The sequence below is a fragment of the Lathamus discolor genome, chromosome 5 (genome assembly GCF_037157495.1).
Source record: "Lathamus discolor isolate bLatDis1 chromosome 5, bLatDis1.hap1, whole genome shotgun sequence".
Taxonomy (NCBI): Eukaryota; Metazoa; Chordata; class Aves; order Psittaciformes; family Psittacidae; genus Lathamus; species Lathamus discolor.
Window position 1 is genome coordinate 83,833,460 of NC_088888.1, and position 24,180 is coordinate 83,857,639.

The following is a 24,180-nucleotide window of genomic DNA, read 5'->3' on the forward strand; positions in this document are numbered from 1 at the left end:
TAAACTTCCCCTGTTTAAGTTTTAACCCATTACCCCTTGTCCTATCACTACAGTCCCTAATGAAGAGTCCCTCCTCAGCATCCTTACAGGCCCCCTTCAGATACTGGAAGGCTGCTATGAGGTCCCCACGCAGCCTTCTCTTCTCCAGGCTTAGCAGCCCCAACTTTCTCAGCCTGTCTTCATACAGGAGGTGCTCCAGTCCCCTGATCATCCTCGTGGCCCTCCTTTGGACTTGTTCCAGCAGTTCCATGTCCTTTTTATCACAGGACACCAGAACTGCACACAATACTACAGGTGAGATCTCATGAGAGCAGAGTAGAGGGGCAGGATCACCTCCTTCAATCTGCTGGTCATGCTCTTTTTGATGCAGCCCAGGATATGGTTGGCTTTCTGGGCTGTGAGCGCACACTGCCGGCTCATGTTCATTTTCTCATCGACCAACACCCCCAAGTCCTTCTCTGCAGGGCCGCTCTGAATCTCTTCTTTACCCAATCTGTAGCTGTGCCTGGGATTGCTCCGACCCAGGTACAGGACCTGGCACTTGTCATGGTTGAACTTCATAAGGTTGCATCAGCCCACCTTACAAGCATGTCAAGGTCCCTCTGCATGGCATTCCTTCCCTCCAGCGTTATCAACTGAACCACACAGCTTGGCGTCATTGGCAAACTTGCTGAGGGTGCACTCAATCCCACTGTCCATGTCACCCACAAAGATATTGAACAAGACAGGTCCCAACACTGATCACTGAGGGACACCACTCCTTACTGGTCTCCAGCTGGACATTGAGCCATTGACCACAACTCTGTGTGCGGCCATCCAGCCAGTTCTTTATCCACCGAGTCGTCCACCTATCATATTGATATCTCTCCAATTTAGAGAAAAGGATGTCGTGTGGGACAGTGTCGAACGCCTTCCACAAGTCCAGGTAGATGACATAAAGTGCTCTACCCCTGTCCATCAGTTCTGTAGCCCCACCATAGAAGGCCACCAAGTTGGTCAGGCAGGATTTGCCCTTAGTGAAGCCATGCTGGCTGTCACCAAGCACCTTGTTGTTTTTCATGTGCCTTAGCATGCCTTCCAGGAGAATTTGCTCCAAGATTTTGCCAGGCAAAGAGGTGAGACTGACTGGTCTGTAATTCCCTGGGTTACCCAATTTCCCCTTCTTGAAAATGGGGGTTATATTTCCCTTTTTCCAGTCATCGGGAACTTCACCTGACTGCCATGATTTTTTTAAATATGATGGACAGTGGCTTAGCAACTTCATTAGCCAGCTCCTTCAGGAATTGTGGATGGATTTCGTCAGGTTGCATGGACTTGTGTACATTCAGGTTCTTGAGATAGTCTCGAACCAGATCCTCTCCTATACTGGCCCCAAGGTCTTCATTCTCACAGTCACTGCATCTGCCTTCCAGCACTTGGATGGTGTGGTCAGAGCCTTTGCCAGTGAAGACTGAGGCAAAGAAGTCATTCAGAACTTCAGCCTTCTCCAAATCCAGGGTAGCTAATTCTCCTGATTGATAGCTTCCAGAGAGGGCCCGTGTTGTCCCTAGTCTCTTATTTGCAGTGTACCTATAGAATCCCTTCCTGTTATCTTTAACATCCCTAGCCAAGTTTAATTCTAGCTGGGCCTTAGCTTTCCTAACCTGGTCCCTAGCTTCCCAGACAGCATCCCTGTGCTCTTCTCAGGCTGCCTGTCCTTGCTTCCAACTTTTATAAGCCTCTGTTTTCTCTCGAAGTTTCCTCAGCAGCTCCTTACACGTCCAGGGAGGTCTCCTGGCCCTCCTGCTGCACTTCCTTCTAGTGGGGGCGCAAGACCCCTGAGTTTGCAGCAGGTGATTCTTGAATATCAACCAACAGTCTTGGGCCCCCCTGCCCTCTAGGTCTACATCCCATGGAACCTTACTAAGCAGGTTCCTGAAGAGGTCAAGTCTGCTCTCTCAAAGTGCAGGGCAGTGAGCTTGCTGCATGCTCTTCTCACTGTCCTAAGGATCTCGAATTCAGCCATCTCATGATTGCTGCAACCAAAGCTGCCCTGGAGCATCACATTTCCAATGAGCCCTTCCCTGTTGGTGAGCACGAGGTCAAGCATGGCACCTCTCCTTGTTGGCTCCTCTATTATTTGCAGAAAGAAGGTTTCTTCCACACAAGGTACATGGAGCTCAAAAGAATTGCCTGTGAGAAAGCATGATCAGGAAGCCGTTAACAGTTCTTTGGAGTGCAACTGAGGGCCCATGCTGTCTGGGAATACAGGCAAGGGAGATGAGGAGCCTTGCCGGAACTTCATGCAAAGCAGTATCTTGAATGCATCGATCTTTGCTATGAAATGAGTGATGCACTACTCAAGCTGATGGAGCAGGACGAAAACGGAACCATATAAAGAAATACCGTGATGGGTGTCTGCTACAGACAGCTTGATCCAGAAAAGTTTATGAACTCATATTTAAGAAACTGGAAAAAAGTCTCATGAACACAGGCCTTAGTTCGCATCAGGATATTATTACAACCCTAACTTTTGTTGGAAAGACAACATGGAAAAACACAAAAATCTCAGAGCACACGTAGGTTTTGGACCATACAACAGTTGAGTACAGTTTTTTGAAACAGTTGCAGGGGGAAACAACTAGGGGAGATACTTACCTGGATTCTTTATTTGTGAGTAAGCAAGAGGTGGCTTGGGACATAAAGGTCAAAACCAGCTTTGGCAACAATGGCAGTGAGATGATGGGATTTATAGTCCTCAGAGAAATGAGAAATTCAAGTAGTAGAATAATGATTTCAGACTTCAGTGAGCTGACTTCAGTTTGCTCAGGGATCTGCTTGGCAAGCACCCATTAGAGATTGCACTCAAGGGAAAACTGATTTATCTTGGGCCCACTGATTTATTTTAAAAGACAATTTCCTCAAAGCAGTTCTTTCCAGTGTGCAGAAACTAAAGCAGATGTGACTGACAGAAAAATGGACAAATGGAGAACTCCTGCCTCTGCTTAAAGAAAGGAATTGCACAGAAGGTAGATGCAGTGGTGAGCTACCTCTTCACCCAGACATCCAGTCATGTGCGAACAGAATTGGGAAAGCTAAAGGGCAGGTGAGGCTAAAACTATAAAGGGAAGTAAGGGCAAGAAGAAAGATTTCTATAAATCTACGAATAACGAAGATGAAGAAAAATGTGATCGCATTGCTGAATTGACAGAGGACATGGAAGAGTCTGAGATACTCAATGCCTTTCTTAGGCTGTTTTTCCATCAGTGGAAAAGCTGAGATTTTTCAACCTGGATAATAAAGTTTCAGGGATACCTAACTGAAGACTAACATTTAATATGACCTAATAAAGAAGACAGATTCAGGCTCCTTTTCTCAGAGCACATGGTGAAAGCCATCTATCTAACATTTCATAAAAAAACCCAACAAAACAGTGTAGAAGGAAAAAGCAGAAAAAAACTGAGTATGTAATTGAATCAGCAGAGTGAAACATTTGAAATAAGGTAATATTTTTCTGGAATATGTAGTTAACTCATGAAACTTTGCCATAAGATACTGAGATTAAAAGTTTTAAATCCATTAACATTCTTAGACAGAACTGTGCACAGTCCTATTTATACTGGACAAGTATTTGTAAGTAATATAAACCTGTGGCCTTTAGGACATACATCCTCACTGTTTTATTGCATCCTGATTTTTCCAGTTATTCACAAAAACTGTGCTGTGTTCTTATACAAAAAGTGGCAATACCTACCGTTGGAGAAGAATACTGTAATTGGGGAAAACTATTGCACTGTTTCATGACTTTTACTTTGTCTACCAGAAATGTCTCCCTGCACAAACTCTTGGCATGTAAGACGATGGGCAAATCTGTTTAAACATTCTTTCACCAACATAGAAAAAAACCAAATACGGCATTACTGATCATCTGACAGTTAGACTTACGACTGTGGGCCATGTGTTAAGTTTATTCGTGTAGGTGTGAACTCCACTTTAGGAATCAGCAGGGTTGTCATCCATGTCAAGCTGTTGTGATATAAAGATGAAAACTTCAGGGCAAAATCTCAATATGCTGTATGGCTGCTTTTGCTGTGCAATTCCATGAATTCCAGATCTGAGACTGCAGGCTGCCTATGGCAGGATCATCCTGCACCAGAGAGATCACTGGTGACATAAAGAGAGGTAATAACTTGTGCCGTTTTCTCCTCTGTCAGCATGACTACTGGGGTCAAAGGGTTGATGTTTGGTTTTTTTTTAACCTCAATCTGTTCCTACTTGGGTTTTTTTGCTATTAGAAGCCTTAAGAATTTAGCCCTTTTATGACTTTATCTTATGGTAAGGAATCAGCTCACCTAAAATCCTACTGACATTTGGACAGTGCATGTTTCATTATTGTGAAGAAGACCTGTTCATAGCCAGTGTGCTACTACATGGTTAACAGCTACTAGTAGAAAAAGCTGATGTGGAACAGGCCAACAACATTTTTCTATAGTGACAGTATAAACAAAGGAGGAGATAGTGAGTTCAGCTGACTGCAGCCAATACCAAGAGTGTAACTGTGCACCTGAGCATCCTCTTTTAATGCAGAGTCCAGATCCTTTTACTGACAACACATCTCCGTAAATCTAAAAGTATGTTTTCCAAGATAAAGTTAAATAACATTCTGTCTCATGGTCATCTTAATACTGAAGTTATCCAATGAGTGTTCTTCATCCTGTCACCATATCCTACAGATTTAAGGAATTTTAAGCTTTCGGTCAAACCACGGAATGGCACTAAGTGACACTGTAGCTTGATCTCAGCCACCTTGCTGTAAAGTCTTGTTCTTCTGAAACTGTAATTGAATATTCAATATATTCCTACAGAATAAACTAGCCACTTAACTGATTCAGTTTCCCCCAACTCATGTCAAAAAAAGCCTCTATGAATTGCTGGTTCTGTTAATTATTAGCTGGTGTACAAATTTAAAGCTGCTGTATGCCTTAGGTGACCTGTAAGATTGGCTGATTCTTTGTGAGGAATTCTCATCTGAAATTCTGAGCCTGAAAAGAAGCTGAAAATTCTCAGTACTATTATCCATCACCTGAACATGCTTTTCCTTATGTATCAGGTGCAGGTGCCCAGGTCCAACCCATCCACTGCAGAGTATGGCTGAGCTCCACAGTCAAGGTGGTAGTTCCTTGGTGAAAACACGTATAAGGTTGAAATGCTGCACAGGCAGTGAGGAGTGAGGAAAAAAGTGTGAGAAACAGCCCTGTGAGCAGCACCATTAAGAAGAAGAAGGAGGGGAGGAGGTGCTCCAGGCACTAGAATGGAGATTCCCCTGCAGCTTGTGGATAAGACGATGGTCTATCAGGCTCCTGGCAGGAACTGTGTCCCTTGGGAGGTCCACACTTGAGCATGGAAACAGTGTGAGGAGGAAGGTGGGGTGGAGGGGAATGTAATGGACTGACCACTATTCCCATTCACCACCCTTCTGTGGTGCTTAGGGGTAAGGAGGAGGTAGAGAAGTCTGGAGTGAAAGAGTGGAGTCTGGGAAGAAGAGGGGATGGAGGAAAATGGCTTTATTGGTGGTTTTGTTACTCACTGTCCTATTCTGTTTTTAACTGGTAATGAACTTGATCAGTTTTCCTCAAGTTGAGTCTGTTTTGCCCATGATGGTAATTGGTAAGCGATGGCACTATCTTTATCTTGTTCCACAAGGTTTTCTTTCTTATTTTCACCACCCTGTGTAGGAGGAATGAGAGAGCAGCTGGGTGTGTATCTGGCAACCAACCCAGGTCAACCCACCACAACATAACTATATGGATCTGATTTTCCTCATGACCACCTGGGTGCTTTAGATTGTAGTGTCACATTGCCCATTACTGTTGTTAAGGTTACAGCCTGTCTAAGGAAAAGGGAGGTTGTTGGGGCAGGGAGAATTTGCTCCAGGAAGGAACTCCTGAGCAGCCAGAGCTGGGGCAAGGGCAATGGAGAAATGGGCAGAGGACATGGCATGCAGCAAACCCTTTGCAGCTCCACCAGAAAGATAGCTCAGCCTCAGCAGTCACAGCAAGGCAGATGGGCTACAAAGGGGCCCACTGGGGCTTGTACACAATTTGCTGGGGCCCTGAAAGCCACTGGGCTTTGAAACTAATCCTGAAAGACAAGTTTTAAATGAGGGATACTGCAACCCAAGATCACCATCAACATGATTTGTTGATTAGCTCAGCTAACATAATCTGTTATACACCAGAGTGTTTGTTAGGAAAGAGTAGAAATGGACTGTGTGAGACTTTCTACTGCATGGAATTTTTATAAATGATGGAAGTAGTTGCTCATTGTAAAACATATGCATAATTTCAATGAAATAATGTGTGTAGTCACAAATTTCAAGCAGAACAATTATGCAAGGTTACTTGCATTTCATTCAGGATTAAGGGTTAATGTATAAACAGCTTTTAGGGTAGCTGTGACAACAGAGTATCAAGAAGAAATAGCAGGAGACTCAAAACAAATTTCATTAATTATTCTGAAATATACATGATGAGCCTTTTTAGAGGACAAGGGTAAATGGAAAAACTAAAATATATTGAGATAGCTATTATGATTTTAAAATGTAATGTCATTATATAAACAAAACAGAAAAAAATGGGTTTTTTGGTTAGTAATTCTACAAAGCAGATAAATGTTTCTGCATGATAACATACATATCTGTACCTCTGAGACACTCCAACTCAATTTTAACTGGGGATATAAAGAAAATACAGCTCGTAATAGGCAGCAGCTGCAGGGATATGTTCATTAGTTAAACACTGACAGCTTTGCCATTTTTCTTTTCAGGTTTGAACTGTGAGTTTAGGCCTTGTGAGGCCAGCAATCCCTGTGAGAACGGAGCTGTGTGCATAGAAGAAATGAATTTGGACGTTTTTCCCCTTGGATTCCAGTGCCAGTGTGTGAAGGGCTTTGCAGGTCCACGCTGTGAGATCAATGTCAATGAGTGCAGTTCTAACCCTTGCCTCCACGGATACTGCTACGACAGTGAGTTCAGTCTGGTTACTCGCTTTAATGTAGAGTAGTTTTTCTGTTGAAGAGTCTGTAGCTACTGAGCTGCTCTGGGGAGAACAGTGGATAATTTACTGAAATTTAGCTTGTCTGATGCTCCACAGCCAGTACCAGAAGGATTATTTTTGCCAAAATACTTCAACTCCTGGCACTGGGATTTCAGTGTTCAGGGGGTCAGAACTGCAGCTAATGAGAAATTTTAATGAGATTTGTGCTGTCTCCTTTGATACCTACATTAGCCAAACACATCTTATATTGTGTATTTGATGAAAGAATATTCAGGTGGTGAAAAGGAGCTCATGGAGCAGTTAGGAAGTATGTGTCATAATTCTGACGAGTCCAAAATGGCATTAAACATCAAACCGATGCAAGTGGAGCGTCAGTTTACTGTTAAGCACCTTCTATAGTGTATAACTGTATAACTTAACACCTTCACTAATAGGTATATTTAAAGGTTTTAGAATCAACTTGATGATGAATTATTCTACTATATTTTGTCTGGATTGGGAGGTTAAGTTCAGTAGCACCCGTTATGTATGAAGTATTTACTGGGAAGTTTTATGGGGCCATTGCCACCTGACACTTTCTGTGCTTGGTTAAAAAAAAAGTAAAAGTGGTACTTTTCAGAGAATCTTACAGTGCTGGCTGGAAAGCAGAATGAAGTCTGAAGGTCATGTAGCCAAATCCTCATGAAGCTGGACTATGAACAGTGCTAGAGCAGGTCAGTCAGGGATCTTTCTAGCTGAGTTTTGAAAACCTCTAAGGCTTCAAAACACCCTCTTCCACTGATGCACTACACTTGTACTGTTCTCCCACCTCCTAATCCCATCCGAATCTCCTCAGCTGTAACTTTGGGTATTGCCCCTTATATTGTCTGACACTACTAAGAGGAATTCAGCTCTGTCATTTGTGTAATTGCTCTTGAACCCCAATTCTTCTATGATTCGGTGATGATTCTGTGGTGAAAAAGGGAGAGAATTTTTATCATTATCTTGTTAACGTTAAAATAAAGCTTGGAAATATATCATAGGTTGAGCAGGCAAATTTAACTCAAGCAAGTTTTCTTTTAATATAGTGATATAAGGCAGTCCTTTCCTCCCAGAAAAAGCCAACAAAACAAACATTTAACTTGCCCATCTCATTTAGGCACAATATCAGAGATAAAATCTTATGTACTTTGTGTACAGTTTTGTGATGGAAAATTACTCACTAGCTTATAAGATACCAAAACTTTTTCAGAAGCTAGTAATGGGTAATCAATTTATAATTCTTATGTCAAAATACTTCGATTGTTTAAACAGATGTAGTACCTGAATTTGCTTTCATATTAAAAAAGTATTTTGAGATATTGCATTCCATTTATTTCAATATTTTAACATGTCCACACCCCTTATGTAAAGCCAGTCCAAATCTTTTTCCAGATGCTAGTCATAACTGTAACTTACTTAATTCTACTGCATTCTGTTGCTGCTAAACCACTCCTACTAAAATACTATCTCTGTTACAGTTGTGGATGGCTTCTATTGTTTGTGTAACCCAGGATATGCAGGACTGAAATGTGACAAGGACATTGATGACTGCATAATCAATTCTTGTGAACACAATTCTACATGCGTTGATCTACATCTGGTCAGTGGAGAGTATTTTTTACTTCCAATGATTGCTAAGCTTTATTCCTGAAAGCTAAAGTAATACTGTTGCGAGTTCTAAACCTCCACTTAATCCATACACCTGTCAAGAGTTTTATAACTGTGCTTTCCAGTCACTGTTGTTGTTTTTTGTTGGTGGTTTTTTGTTGGTTTTTTTTTTATTTGTAATGGTACAGGCAGTAGGAAAGAGCAATGTTTTTATAATTTAAAAGCAGTTCTTGAGTCAACATGGTTACTTGGGGAATTCAAAAGGAGCAGAATATTTTTATCTAGGTCTGTTTATGGACTCAAAGTGACAGCAATACTCACACTGACAACATTACCTTCAAATGGGCTTAAAAAGTATTTTACCCTCAAAGATGGATTCAAGTACTTCAGGGTTTTTTTTTTCAAAATTCTTCAGCTATATTATTTCTGAAACATGAAGAGTGTTAAAAATAGCTTCTCAGAAATAAAAACGTTCTATCAATTAAGAGATTAGTCTGTCTGGGTGGCATGCTCAGAATTTTAAGGTTTATGTATTATAAAGGTTCTCAATACCATAAAATTCACATCCAAAAATTATGTAAAATACATAGTGAGCAGCAGCAGGAAGGATAATAACGCAGTGTTTTGCTTAGCTAACTGTAGAGAGAAGAAGGAATACAGCAATTGTATTCTCAATATTCTAACAGTGGAGTGCTCTGAGACTGTATGCCAAAATGTAAGCACAAATGGTTATAACTGAGGAATTACAAAACTCTGTCTGAGTTGCTCAGATAAAATTTGGCACATCAATTGTGTATTCTCTTCCCAAATTTGTTCATTCAGTGAGATGGACAGAGCCTTGGGTGACTTGGTCTAGGGTAAGGCATCCTTGCCCATTGCAGAGGGGTTGGAACTAGATTATCTTAAGGTCCTTTCCAACCCTCACTATTCTACAGTTATGTGATTCTATGGCTGGGCATTAGATTAGGCAAATGTGATGTTAAGGAAATACTATGTTAAGTAGTGACACCCAGATATACAGAATTAACAGCTTATTTTTATAACATAGAAAAGTAATCTTAATAACATATCAACTTAAATAATGTGGCAAATTATAAAATGCTTTCTATAGAAGTATCATGGAAGAAGAAGTAATTTTATCTATTGCAACTTATCTGAGACATGAGTAAGAGTAACTAATCAGAGCAGACACTTCCTTCATTAGGTCACCTCACTCAGCAAAAAGCAAAAGCTGACAATATTAGTACTATTAGCACAGCTACCTATCCTGTATATTCTCAGTCATCAGTCAGCTCAACCAGAATTATTGTCTTTTTTTGTTGCCTGAATGTAAAAATTTTAAGATTTTGAAAAACGATATTGGTGCTGGGAAGGTTGGTCCGATAGTAGTTGCCTTTCATAATAATTTATCTTTTTGTTGTTGGTAATTATGAAATAAATCTGATTAAGGTCTAAGTGTCTTTATTTTCACTCTAGCAAGAAACATTTGGTGAGCCTTGCGTAAAACAGTGTGAAATCTTGGATTCACATTCATGTAGAAATTATTCAATTGTTCAGTCAAACTGATACATCAAAATAATAGGATGAGAAAAGTATGAGAACGGTTGAAAGACTGCAGTGTTGTCACTGCGAAAGAGAGAGGTGCAGTCCTCATGAGCTGACAAAAAGTAAAGGGGTGAAGCTTTCTGCATTCATTGTACAAATAATGAATAAAAATAGGATAACTGAAATATATAAACAGCAAAATATTTTACTAAAAAAGCTACTATGGAATATTGGCCTCTGGCTTTGCTTATGGTAAGGCAGGGTTTACCCAGGATAATTTGCAAATTGTTCTAAAAGAAGTAAAAATAACTAATTCCAAGTGTAGTATAAAGTTGAGATATTGTCCCTAATATTTTTTATCAGATCAAAAGAATCATACAATAGCTCTGACTTCAGTTTTTGTTTGTACTGTTCTGTATGTCAAAATATAATGTAAATCCTGTCACTTCAGTGTGTATGGATATCCAGGCAGCAAATTGTAATAGATGTTTCTTCAGAGCTTTGTCTCTGGAAGCTGTTATTTCTGTGTACCTACCAGATAATAAATGAGAAAATATTAACTGCAGGCGAACTTACAGTTGTATAATACTGTTTTTATATCAATCCCATATCCTCCTTATGGTTAACTCTCTGCCACTGCTTGAGTCAAACCACAATTATTTCTCTTTCAATAAAACACAGTGTTATGTAAATGAGTTCTCCAATACAGTAACAGAAGATACTGTCAATTTGAACCTTAAGAAGCTATGATTACTTGTACAGTTTCTGTTTTTTTAAGTGGAAGGAAAAAAGGTCTCGTAACAAGGTGAAATTCAGTAATTCAGGTCTTGTAGGAACCTACATTTTGCATTATAGGGAAGGTTTATGTGAAATATGGAGAGAGAGAACTATTAATTTCTTTTATTTTTTTTTTTTCACTCACACAAAAAATATATTCAGAGTTGATAGACAGGAGGGCTATTCCACAGATCATGTCTCAAGAGTGTAACCCACAAGTAGGTTAGCTTATAAGTTATGAAAAGAGGATTAATGGAAAAAACTCTGGCATTGAGAACTAGCATAAAAGCAGTAGTTAACTGTTAACAGTTTACATTACCCAAAAAGAAATTAGTCAGGTCTTTGGACTAACCTAATTTCCTAAATCTGTCATCCATCCTTAATTTCAGTTTAAGACAGAATTTCCTGTACTTTCTGCTAAATAGGAGAAAGAAAAAGAATCATCTCCAAAACATATAATTCATTATAGAATATCCAGAGTTGCTCAAGGTATAATGAAGTAACTGAGTTTCAGGAGGCTGTTGCTCGTAGCTGATGATAGCAGGTAGTCTGACACTTGAACTAAGGATAAAGACTAGATAGGGCTGCGTCAACAAAAAATTTTCAGATTTCTGTGGGAGTGGAAATTCTCTAAGGTCTTAATAAAGCAAGCAAGTTTTACCACTGAAATTGGTCTGAAACAGTACCTAAGTTTAACTAAAGGTCAGAGCACATCCTATGAATGGCATACAACAAGCAATAAGCTCCTTAAAGTTCCCAGGTCACATAAATTCAAGTTAAGTTGTAACATTTAACTTTGCTGAGAGAATCCATCTGCTAAGACTGTGAATGTCCTGTTTGACAAATCAGTTTCAGATTACCAATCACACATCCCAGAAAAGAGCTATACAGCAGCTGGAGTTCACTTAAGAGGCTAACAACAGCAGCAGTACTTCTGCAAAGTACTGCTGCTAATACAACTCACTGTGCTGCCCTGAAAATTTGACTTGCCATACCTGATATATTTCATCTTCCACCTATATTTAATTAAAAAAAAAAAAAAAAGAAAGAACAGTGTCCTCATAGTCCTTCAATAAAAAATTTTTAAAGAAGATCCAGTTAAGTAACACCCTCCTCTGCCTTGTACTATAAGGTTAGTGGATATAGCAGTACACAGACTAAAAACTTAGTCATTATGGGACATACTCCTTTATGCTCTAATAAGTCCAGTTGAGTCAAAGACATTGGAATGCACAAAATTAAGTATTGATTTGCTGACTTAGGATAATGTCCTTAATATTGATCTGTGGAATTATACATTACTTGGATAAAGTGATTATGATGTCTTATGTCGTACTCATCTAATTGAAAGTTGAAGTCAGCAAACAAGCATCAACTTTCTATTTATTCTTTTTATTTACTACATTATTTTAAATGCTTTGATTTTTTTTTTAAAGAAAATTGAAGACATATATGAAAAGTCTTAGCTTTAACCAACGATGTCAATAAATACCACAGGAGTAAAACCCGTTTATTTTTTTCATGAACTGAATTTGAAATACTCTACAGAACAGAATAAAAGTGTTATAAAGTGGAGGAAAGGGAGATTAAGAGAAAGTTAAAGGTAGGATTTCCAATGAGATGTGTGAACAGATGGCATATCAATGTGATAAAGATACAGGAAGGTGGTCCCAGATGGTGTGCTGTGAGCTCTGCCAGCAGCAAGGAGGATGGACAGAAAAAATCAGCAACAGCAGGGAAAGAAGTGAAAAACTTCACAACATAAGAAACAGGCTGGAGAACTGTGGCCTGTTTTTGGAAAGCATTACCCTAAATTAGATTTTTGTATGATATAGAGACTAACATTTGTTTGAGGCAGGGCATGAAGTGGTTGTACCTTCAAAAGCATTAAAAGCCCAGCAGCAGTATTAAAAGAGACTTGAGACTACGGAGACTTCTTTGACTTGTAAGAAAGAAAATTCTACACGAGGTTTGTCTGCAGAGAAGTGGATACAATATATTGTCTGTATTTAGTAGATCTATAGAGTAGAAAGTCACTGAGGGGTGGGAGTCCACAATAACCCCAGTAATAACTCTGAAATCAGTTAAATAGTAAAATTTATAGGTTGCTATTTGGTCTTTGAAAACTGCCTACATACATTTTTACAATACAGCATGCAAGAATTAAGATCAAATTTATTTTTCAATAAAAGTATGATGAACTAATCAATTTACTGTGGGATAAGTCTGAGCATCGGGACTATTACTGAAAAGGAGCTCTCAGACTGTAATTTCACACCCCAATTTTTATCCCAGTAAGTCATTGTCTCTAAAGTCAAGCCAGACGAGTCTGGTGGAAATATTTAAGCTTCATCTACACCCATTTCTGAGAGCAGCATTGGTCATTTTCTCATGAAAATGTTCTTGTGTGTGTGTGTGTATTTTGTTTTAATGTATTTTTTGACATTTGTAATCAAAAAAGCAAAGTATCTTGCGAATATTTAGTTTCTGGTTTAAAACATGGCACCTATTTGCTTCAGTTGCAGGTGTTGAGTGTTCAGCAGTTCTAAAAATCACACCTTAAGCTGAAAATTCAGAAAAAAAACCTAACAAAAACAAACAGGAGGAATTAATTTCTACCTATAAAAATATCCTTGCTAAACCAACTTCAGCTAAAGTGTGATTTATTTTAATTTTCTTAGGGCAACATTCAACTGAAACCAGAAAACTAACCCTTCTTTTCTTTTTTCCTTCTAAGTACAATTGAACCAAAACGTATTTCCCGTTACTGCAGCTGTAGAGCAGACCAGTTTCCACATGCTCTCTTAGGCACTGAATGAAGTGATGGAAAATTATTTAATCCATGTTGGTAGAAACTCTTTCATGATATTTAGATGGAGAGGGGCTAAATCTGATGAATGATAAAACCCCTTAATTCTGGCATTTTCTAAGTTTTCAGTGTATATGATTTTGCAACTCCTGCATTATTTCTTTTCGCAAACATTTTTATATAAAATACATGTAATGGATCCAAATTGTTATATGGATGGGTTTTGCTATGGAGACTACTTTCTGACATCCATATAGTAGATGTTTTTAACTCTTAAATGTGAGTAGATGCTACATATATTTGCAGTAGTTTCTGAAAATCACTCAGCCTTGGCCTTGCTCTGCTCTCACTGTAGCTGACAGAAAAATTGTTGTTAACATCAGAGCTCCATTGGCCAAGTATATTCTAGTTCCAGGGTCAGTTCTTTTGATTTTGTGGCAGACATTGATGTATATTACATCAAAGGCAGATCTTTTGCCTTCCTTAAAAAAAGTCCATAATGGTATCCATAGATTACCTTCTTCTGACTCCAGGTTTGCTATGTCCTAGTTTCCCACAAAATATTCCTCTTTTTGAAAATGGTCTCCATGTGTTTTCTTTTTTTATGAAAGAAGAGATCCTACTCAAGTATGCCAAGCAAATTTGAATATATTATCAACTCTTCAAGAACTTCATTAAGGGAAAAGCATCTGATGCTTAACTTTAGAAGCTGGGTGCTAATATGATAAACTGATAATCTAACTTCAAATAAAATCAAGTCTTCTGATAATCCTTCCCTGGCAATATACTTCACTGATCCTTTACTGCTGGCTGTGCCAATTATTGTACTGTGGCCAGCAGGGAGTTTGCTGCTTGAGCACCCTGAAAGCAGCTTATTATTCTCTTTCTGAAGCTTAAGAACCCTATCAAGCTTATCAGTATCTTGGTGACCTTAGGCAACTTATGGGATGATCTTTTGATTGTCATCTTTGGTTAAATTTTTCAGAAATCATATCTAGGCTTTAAATGTAGTGTTGTCCATTTTCCGTGCAAGATTGGTTCAAGACAGAAACTTTAATACTGAAACTTTTGTATTCTAAAACAAAGAAGTGAGGTGGTATTAAGAGGGAAAATATCAAAATGACTGTACAGCAAGACAGGTTTCCAGTTCAAAAGAACTGGCTTAGGTAGGTAAAGCAAACACAGCTGTTTACAGGGTGAATTAAGAGACAGATGCTAGTGTTCCAACAGTCAAAAAGAATAAAAATAAAGGACATTTATGAAGAACATTTTGTTTCTAAGTTGTAATGAAGTATTTTCTTTTGAGTGTATATTTGGGAGAAAATAAATTTATAAGCCTAGGGCTGTACTGTCATACTTGCAAGTGCCTGCTTCTAGGAATGCTCCCACTGACTTCAGGAGGTTTCCATGGGAAACAAGAACCAATATTATTTCTCTCACATATCCTGAGAACATCCAAGCCTCTGTGTTACTACATTGGGCAGTTATGCCATAAAGACAGATTTCCCCCGAAGCTGCACTCAAAGATCCTTTCACTACATTCACTTCACACAGTGTTGCAAGCCTTATGGCATTTTCACTCTGAGAAGAAATTCTAAATGGGTGCAACAAAAATATTTCCCCATGTGGTGGGAGAGTTTTTCTCTTTTGTTTAAAGAATATGAACTAGTACCTGACTCAAACTGTTTGCATTTCTAGAGAATGAATGTTAATTCTACTCCATCAATTATAGATTAGACTATGGTGTCTCTTCCATAACAAAACAAATTCTGAAGGAATAAAGAATAGCCTCTTCTTCCTGTTTGTATAATAAAATGTGAAATAATTCACATGATATATGTAGAACTGATAACTTCTCTATTTGTGTTTGTAATCCACAGACTAGCAGATAATTTGCTAATTTTAGTGGATCTCTTTAGCCAATAATCTCTATTTAAAACTACCTTCAGGCTTGCAAAACTTAGCATGGAAAATATCCTAGAGAAAGAAGAGTTACCCTTTTCTTTTCTTTTTTCCACTTAGTTACTTGCAAATTCTGTGGTCTGTCCTTCTATTCCAGGAATTCTGTCTGAAAAAGTGAGTGCAAAGCCAAGCTTATGGCATACTTTCACCTTGACCAGGTGGCTGTAAAGGCATGCAAGAATGGGCACTAACAGATTATGCTGTATGTGAGACTTCACATGAGCCATTTCTTATGGCTGAGTACATGCTTAGAGTAGCATACATATGGAAAGCACTTCTGGAAGAACTATACTTTCTGGAGCATCATAGCATTCTATTTCTTCACAAACTGTATTTTTTATTAGGTTTGTTTAAATGCTTTTTTGTTAAAATACCCCAAGTTCTAAGGAATCTCATAGAAGACCTTTTTCAATTGCATTATACTTTTCTAATCTTACTAGTGAGGACAGATCCTATACACGTAACTATTTATTAAGTAGTACACTTTGGAGAATGCATTTATCTGTTAATTTCACAGCCTGTCTTTGCAAATTTAAATGAATGCATATAAACTAGACAAACCTTGTGGTGTTCAGTGTTGACAGCCAAGCAGATTAGATTCTCTCATTGTTACATATTCCTATAGTTTCACTCAGATTACCCACCCAGCTCCGACTCTCTTTTGTTACAAAAAGCTATGCCACCAGCTGGAGATAGAAGAAGCCAGTTTCAGGCTCCATAAGTTCTTCCTTCCTAAGGAAAAGTATACATAGAAGTTGATCGTGTGCCGCAGGCTGTAAAAGGCATCACATTTTGGAGGGAGGGCTAAAGGCCTTTTACAAACTTAAGGTTTTCATAAGAGGTTAGTCTCCCATGTACTCTTGTAAATCAAGAATGAAAATTAACAAGAAAAAAACCAAATCCTTTGAAGTGTCTTGTAGGGTATGCTTACATTACCATTTTGGTTTGTATTACAAGAACATTTATTCGACAAATCTCCCAGCTGTACCAACCTACTACACATGATTTGCATTGGGGAGAAGACTTGGATGATGCAAACAGGATTTCCCTTGGATGAAACTAAGCCAGAAAAATGCTTTCCAGACATGCATATAATGGACTCCCATCAGTGATTTTAAGCCTGTGGGTTTAGCTAAAATCTATTTTAAAGTAAAACCCTCAGGATCCAAGTAGTGTGTATGCTGGGTGCTCAGTGTGAACACTTTTCAGAGATTTGTTGCTATTGCTGATTGCTAGTGTAGATATAGACATAGTAATTTGAAGTTTCATGAACATACAGCACAATTCATCCAGCCTGGTTATACTGTGTTGCATATTGCTTGCTTTTAAATGTATACATTTACATAAACTGTATACCATGGAGGTTTTAGAAGATGTATGTTATGAGATCAAAATATAGTCAAAGAAAGAAAAAATTATGTCTTTTTTATTCACGTTTCATAGTACACCTGATCTAAGGATGTTGCTACATTAGCAAGCAACACAGATCGACAGAAACAACATGAAACAACAGGACCTAAAGCCTGTCTGCAAACAATATACATGTTTGGGGCAGGAGCTTGCTATTTTGGAGTAGTTCTAGCATAATGAACATATTCCTGTAGACTCAGTGCTCATTACTGATTGGGGAGCATTGGGTGTATTGTTGAAGCAATCTTCTTGTTCAGTTTCTTCCAAAAGTAATCTGGTTTGCGTGCAGTGAGACCACTGCATGATGTGAGGCAAAGCACATCTAAATGAGGACAATTGAGAAATTCATGTCAAAAGCATAGTCCTGATCTAAACTAAAACACTAATGAGTCTGAACCCTATGAAGCCTAAGAAACATATGAACACATGGTTGTTTTTAAGTTACTTGGGCCAACAGATTCATAAAGGACAAACCTTGTGAAGCAGCAGTTTGTGATCTCAGTATGGACAACAGCTTGGAAATCTCTGGCTTTAAGTCTGTCCCTCATTAGTCAGCTGAGATACTCAAATTATGTGTAAGTGTACTGATTGCCTGTAAATGTTCTCCATATGTTTGTCTGGTGTTGCGCCCACTAGAAAATCAGTGGTCCATTTAACAGAGCCAGACAAATTGTGCAAAGTGATTGAAGTAGTTCAGCTCTTACTGGTCCATAACAGACCATGTTGTATCAACTAAGTGAAAAATTCTGCGTATTGTCCCAAGCCCTAAAAGACATCAGAGCAAGGAGGCTAAATTTAAACAGTTCTTGCCGACAACTTGACTGTTGGCAGTGGTATGCTATTGGGCTGAATTGAACCAGGAAGGAACCAACTAGTCGTTAGCAGTGCACTGGCATATATCAAAGAAAGTATATTTTCTTTTAAAAGGGAATGACTAGATGCTTTAGATAGCTTCACTCTGTGACAAGCTTGACTTATACCCCAGTGTAACATCTGTCTTAACATAGTTCAGTTAGTGATATGCAATAGAAGCCTAGTAAGGAGTTATTTCCAGTTCATTGATTCTGAGTACTAAGGAGGAGAAATATATTTTATTTCTTGATACATGTTTCTTGATGCATTGGTTGCTGTGTAGCTTTCAAGATCCTTGCTGTTCCAGTTTCATTCACATGCAAACACTGAGATACATAAATAATAAAGAAAAAAAATTATGGAGGATTGCAAAAGTTTTCAACTGGTCTGGTTAGCAATCTCTCATGTAAGATTCATGTTATAAGGTGATTTATCATCTTTATGTTTGAAGACAGTAATAAAATACATGTAGTACTTTAAAAATCAGCTGAAAAATGTCAAACTAGCTTAGTTCAAATATACATATTTAGTGTGAGAAATTTGCAGCTTTGAATATTACTTTTTTGTTGTTTTTTCTATTAGGAGAAACAACCATGTATTTTGTACAGCATAGAAAACACAATACACTTTTTAGTTTACTGTCTTGCTGCTTGTTGGTTAGCTATCCATTTGGGATGACTGTCACTAAATGAGTACTAAAGAAGTCCGAGCCCGAAAAGCATCTGCAGGGAGAAGTCCCAGTGCTGTAGTGAACAATCATGTACATTCTGCAAGTGTGTACACAGGGGAAAGACACAAAAGGCACATCAAAGAATTTGCCATTTTCATTTTCCCAAAACTAAAGTGATACTAGTACCTAGGCAACATTCCCATTGTCCTCTGGCTATGGACATACGTTTTTTAGTCATGTTTTAGTAGATGCTTCTTGCTTGAGGAATGAACAGTAACAGAGATGCTGTTTTTTACACGCTTTAAGCATGTCAGTTTCATTAATAAAAATAATTATGAATAGTAGGCTAAATGCATCATATATGACTGTGTGCTAACTCTTTCTCCTCGGGTTTCATTATGTACACCTGTAGCTTCCAAATTCCCAGCTTTATATTGCTTCTTTGGCTGTATTCCCGAATGATTTACAATGCCTGCCTTACAGGCTGTCAGGTTTTCTCCACTAAATCTTTGACCATTAACAAAATCCATACTATTCCTATTATTATCTATATGCATTTTATTAAAGGAAATACTGACTTGTAGCTGACCAAGGGGAAGGAAAGGAACTCTGTGAAAGAAACAAAACTTCTTAGTGTGAGTTTTAGCAATATAAAATATACCTTTGCCAGAAAAGACCAGGGAGGAATTATAAGCGTAACCAAAGCTTTTAGCACCATGAGGAACAAATCAAGAAGTTAACTAAGACAAGCACTTGTTGAGGAGGACTTTCTGGAGTCTCCATTCACAGCTGTTCTGCATGGTACATGCACAGACAAATAATGTGGTTTAGTGAAAAAGAAATTATGAACAAAGGCGTATCAGGAAAGAAATAATGAGAAATATATTTTAAAACTGGGTAATTTATATATAAGAGTTAAGTTTGATATAATACTAGTTTTGATCCAGTTCAAGTGTACTGAATCTCATGTATGCTAATCTAAGAAAACACAGACTTCAACAGAGCTCTAGGCTTTCCTCCTCCTGTCTTTATGAATATATTACCTCCTTGCAACAGCTGTCTAAATCTTCTCTTTTTTTTTTTTTTTTGGAATTGCCCTAATTATTTTGCTGTTACTGTTATATACATGATTTTTTTCTGTTCTTAATGATATCATAGGTTTTCCAACCCCAAATTTCCTTCTGTTCCTAAGCTGGCAGATAAGCAGAACACACATCAAACATAGTCAAGCTTTTGTTTTGCAGCAGTATATCAGAGTATCTCTCTGACATTTTCTGTCTCTAACCTGTAGGTGAGAGAAAAATGCGCTGCAGACTTAATGTCTGTGTATGGTGTCTTAAATCCAGCAGGCAACTAAGCCCTTCGCACACTTTGCCACCCCAGTGGAATGGGAGAGAATCGGAGAAGTATGAAAAATTATGTTTGGAGATAAGAATAGTTTATTATTATTATTATTAATAATAATAATAATAATAGCAACAACAACACCACAATTTGATCCATTAACAAAAGGTGGTCAAAATTAGACTTGCTAAAGATCTATAAATATTAGTAAAGAGTGCTTAGTCAGAGGTTATGTCCTTTCATCATGTCATTGCTTTGAATCTCCAGTTTCCTATTTGTCTCTCCTATTCTGTTTTTCTACTGCTTTTCCCCATTTAAAGCTTCCCAAGTCAGTACATTCACCCAAGTGCCACCACTCTCCTCACGCTCCTATTGGTTTTGTACTACAGTACTACAAGTTTCATTTGGGATTTTTCTTTTTATTTGGTTGGTTATTTTTTTCCCTTATTTTTCTTTTTTTCTGTGGGGTTATAGTATCCCTTGCTACTGTCCCATTAGCTTCAATGGCTGCACAAATCCACACCTTTCTCCAGTTCCTGCCAAGGCCTGAGTAGGTTTCCATGACTGGAAGAAAAGGATGCATCTTTAGTGGTGGAGAAAGAAGGGGGGAGAATAAAAGAGTCATTGGCCTAATGATGACACAACTGAAATTACACAGAAAGGAAATGTAATCTATCAGACTTGTAGACAAATTTCAGACACAAATAATCTTCCTGTGGCTTGTTGATGAGATTGTCTCATCAATATGCTGCTGAAATCCCAAGAAAGAAGAAAAGCCCTAACCATGCACCATCATCATAAATTGTAATAAATTTAATAAATACGGGTAGTGGGTATGGTGTTTGCAACACGATTAAAAGGTGTGGAGCCTCCTGAAATCCTGTAGGACTCATTATTCAGAAATAGAACTTCATTAGAGTAACAAGAGGTAAACTCCAGGAAGACCCACAACATGCAAATTACACAAGGTTACTTTTAATAAGATCAGGCTCTCCCAAAGAGAAGAAATGAGACAGAAAAAGTTACAGGTAATATTAAATATTTTTGCAGCCTTGCAAGATAGAATTAAAGTCTTTAAATTTGCTTCTGTCAGGAGCCTTTTCTTTCTCTCATATGAAATATGAGCTAACAGGTAAAGAGCTGTTAACCTCTATAATACCAAATATAGATAGAACCATAAAATCTGAAGAAATAGTTTCTTAAAGCATAATTTCTGTAAGCGCACAATAGTCTAATTACAGAACAAATTATTGATGGGTTTATTGATTCATCTTAAATACTATTAAAATTAATTTTAACCATGCATTAGGAAAACAGAGGAAGAGGGAAAGACAGTTCTTAATATTTGAATGTAAAATATAGGGTTAGGATATTATTGGAAGAATCCTTATAGTCCCTTTTCTCTTACCTGTATAATTTTTTTATAATGGAAATCCTTTCCTAATAGTTCTTTAATATGCTAATAAATCTAGAATTAACTTGCATTTTTCAGGAAAAAGAGGAACAGTTCATTAAAATCTGGAGCCACTGCTGCTATTTCAAGATGAAGTAAGGCAAACACCTTCAAAAGAGAGAGGCAAAACCTGAGACAGGAAACCGTCTCTAAAAATGGTGGGGGTTGGTCTCTCTCTCTCTCTCTCTCTCTCTCTCTTCAGGTGTTCATTATCAAGCAGTCATGTACTCCTAGTTTTGGTAATGCAAGACTGAGTGAAGAAACAGTGAGAAGAGCACCAGGGTTTAGTTTCCAATACAGAGAAAAGGTACAAAATACAAACATCTGTGGTACAGTGTTATTTTTTGACCTGGGATAAAGTCTAGAAAATTGCACTACATTTAGTGACTCAGAATCTGGGGACAACGGAATTCACTTTTGTGGAACACAATCTGTCCAGCTCCAGTCACCCACTGGCTTTCCAGGATCTGTGGCCCTGGTCAAAATGACAAACTGTTCAATAAAAATGCTGAACTTTCTCTTAAAGGCATGCACAATGCTACCTGGACGTTGCTGTCTGTGTAGCTGTATGACGTAAATGGGGGTGTCTCCACTGGAATTTAAACTTTTGAAACTGTGCATGTTGATCTAACTGAAAAGGCAAAGAACGATCACACAGTACTGAAATCCAGCACTGTCAAGTCCCAAGAGTTGCAAATTGAGCCCTAGGTGAATGTGGATCCATGTTCTCATTCTTCCATATGCCTAACTGCCAGTGCATGCTTTGTGTTGGTACAGTTGATTTACAGAACAGAACTTCATAACTCACAAAAAATTATTAAGCAGGTATGCCTATTACAGCGCCGGGTGCGAGGGAGATCGCTCCTCCCAACTCGCACACCGAGAGCTCAACAAGCCAGATATTTATTACACACAAATATACATATTTGTCAGATTTCACAAGCATAGGAGAAGATTATTACAATTAGTTCCAAGAACTCATTAATACCATTCCCCTCCCCTCTATACCTGCGCACTGCCATCTGGTGATCTTGGGCCGGGGTCGTCTGGGTGAAGTAAGAGGTCTTCCTCGCTATGCACTTTTCAACCTTGGCACAGTTTCCCCAGCTGGCAACCTCAAGTCTTTTAGAGACTAGTTGAAACAAGTTCCTGTCAGACATTCATCTTCTTGAGGAAAAAGGGTCCCTGATTTTAAACAATGTATTTCAGTTACCTATTCTACTCTGCGTTACAGTCTAACTACAAGACTAGCAAGAACAAGAACATATCTGTTCCCTATACTAAGTTAAGGCAATCAATACATAGTTTGAAGAAAACTCTTAACCCTTTCCTTAGTCTGTTACTATTCCTCGCATCACAACTATGTGATTTCCTACTGGATTACTCTCTGTGCTTTGTGTCTTCATCTACACGCTCATAGCCTGACACTAGCACCAACCAATTTATTTGAAAACACCCTGTAGATAATTACTGTACATCAGCTGAGGGTTGCTAGACATCAGCCTGAGCTGCTGCTGACATCTGCATTCATCGCTTACAGACTTTGAGCCAAACAATGCTGTTTAAGACCAAACTGACAGTGAGAACTAACTGGGTTTGGATATGAAAGCACTTTTAGTCCCAGGTATGTATTTAACATTAACAAGTGACAGGCCTCCCTGGGACAGCCTGGGAGAGTAGCCAGGTGGGTCAGGGTAAGAGTTCCTTACACAACATCCCTGCCCTATGGATGGAGAAAGGCAATATGGTGCAGGAGGAGGAGGAGTGAATCAGGGCAGCACTCCCAGTGACAGGGGCAGGTCACTTCTGCATCTCCATTAGAGCCCCAAAGCACTCCAGCTGCCTCCCACAGAATCTCTGCCAGCTTTCTCCCTCTGTGACCACAGCTTCTGTAAGCCATAGGAGCCAAGGGGAAATACCCAGTGGTGACTGGCTGCTGCTGCATGGGTGCTCCCTGCTTGTCTGTCTGGAAGGTTCTCTACAGGTTACCTAGTGCTGAGCCACCTTGCAATGTACAGTCACTCTATAACCAGGCAGTCAGCAACTAAAATGCCATGCATTTTAGTTTTGGAGACAATGGCATAAACTTAATATCATAAAAATCTAATGTCAATGAAGAAGGTTATGGTTAATTGTGATTGATTTGATCTCATTTTGTCACAAAAAAATCTGTGTTTCTCTTTTTTTTTTTTTTAAAGTTTTCTTCTTTATGTTGTTAGGTCAGGTCATGGTCTCCCAGCTCCTGCCTTCTCCCGTGATCATAATTTGTTCTTCGTAGGCTCCTAGTTGCTGTATGAGACCAGTTTCCTTTGTCCAGTTCAGATGCTGTGTCAGCCTGTCTATGTCTACCACTAGATGGATCTTGAAACCCTGTTATTCTAGTCTATAGTAATTTTGAATTAGATTGAATAAAATGTTTTCAAGTATGCATATTAATACATGGGCTAGATTGCATAAAATTTGTTTACTACAGAATCATCTTTTCTTCCTTGATTCTTGTCTGTTAGTTGTGTAGCTGATTGGTTTTATGCCAACTGTACTTACCACAGGGCACAAGTTTGGCACTTTCAAAACCTCACCTTTTTGTATTAGAGATGATAGAAGTAGCACATTAATTTGTAATGTGATTTATTATACTGAAATCCTCTATAAATTTAAAATAGGGATGAGTGAAAGTTCAAAAGAGGAAAATTGA

The 24,180-nt window shown here is 38.5% G+C and overlaps 1 protein-coding gene across 1 annotated transcript in view; it reads left to right on the forward strand.

Annotated features, from left to right (window-relative positions):
* Positions 1-24,180, forward strand: part of EYS (eyes shut homolog) — an 822,863-nt gene that overhangs the window by 286,838 nt on the left and 511,845 nt on the right. Inside the window, exons 20-21 of the mRNA XM_065682611.1 lie at positions 6,805-7,002; positions 8,534-8,655. Of these exons, the coding sequence (XP_065538683.1) occupies positions 6,805-7,002; positions 8,534-8,655 (320 nt within the window). The remainder of the gene's footprint in view (positions 1-6,804; positions 7,003-8,533; positions 8,656-24,180) is intronic.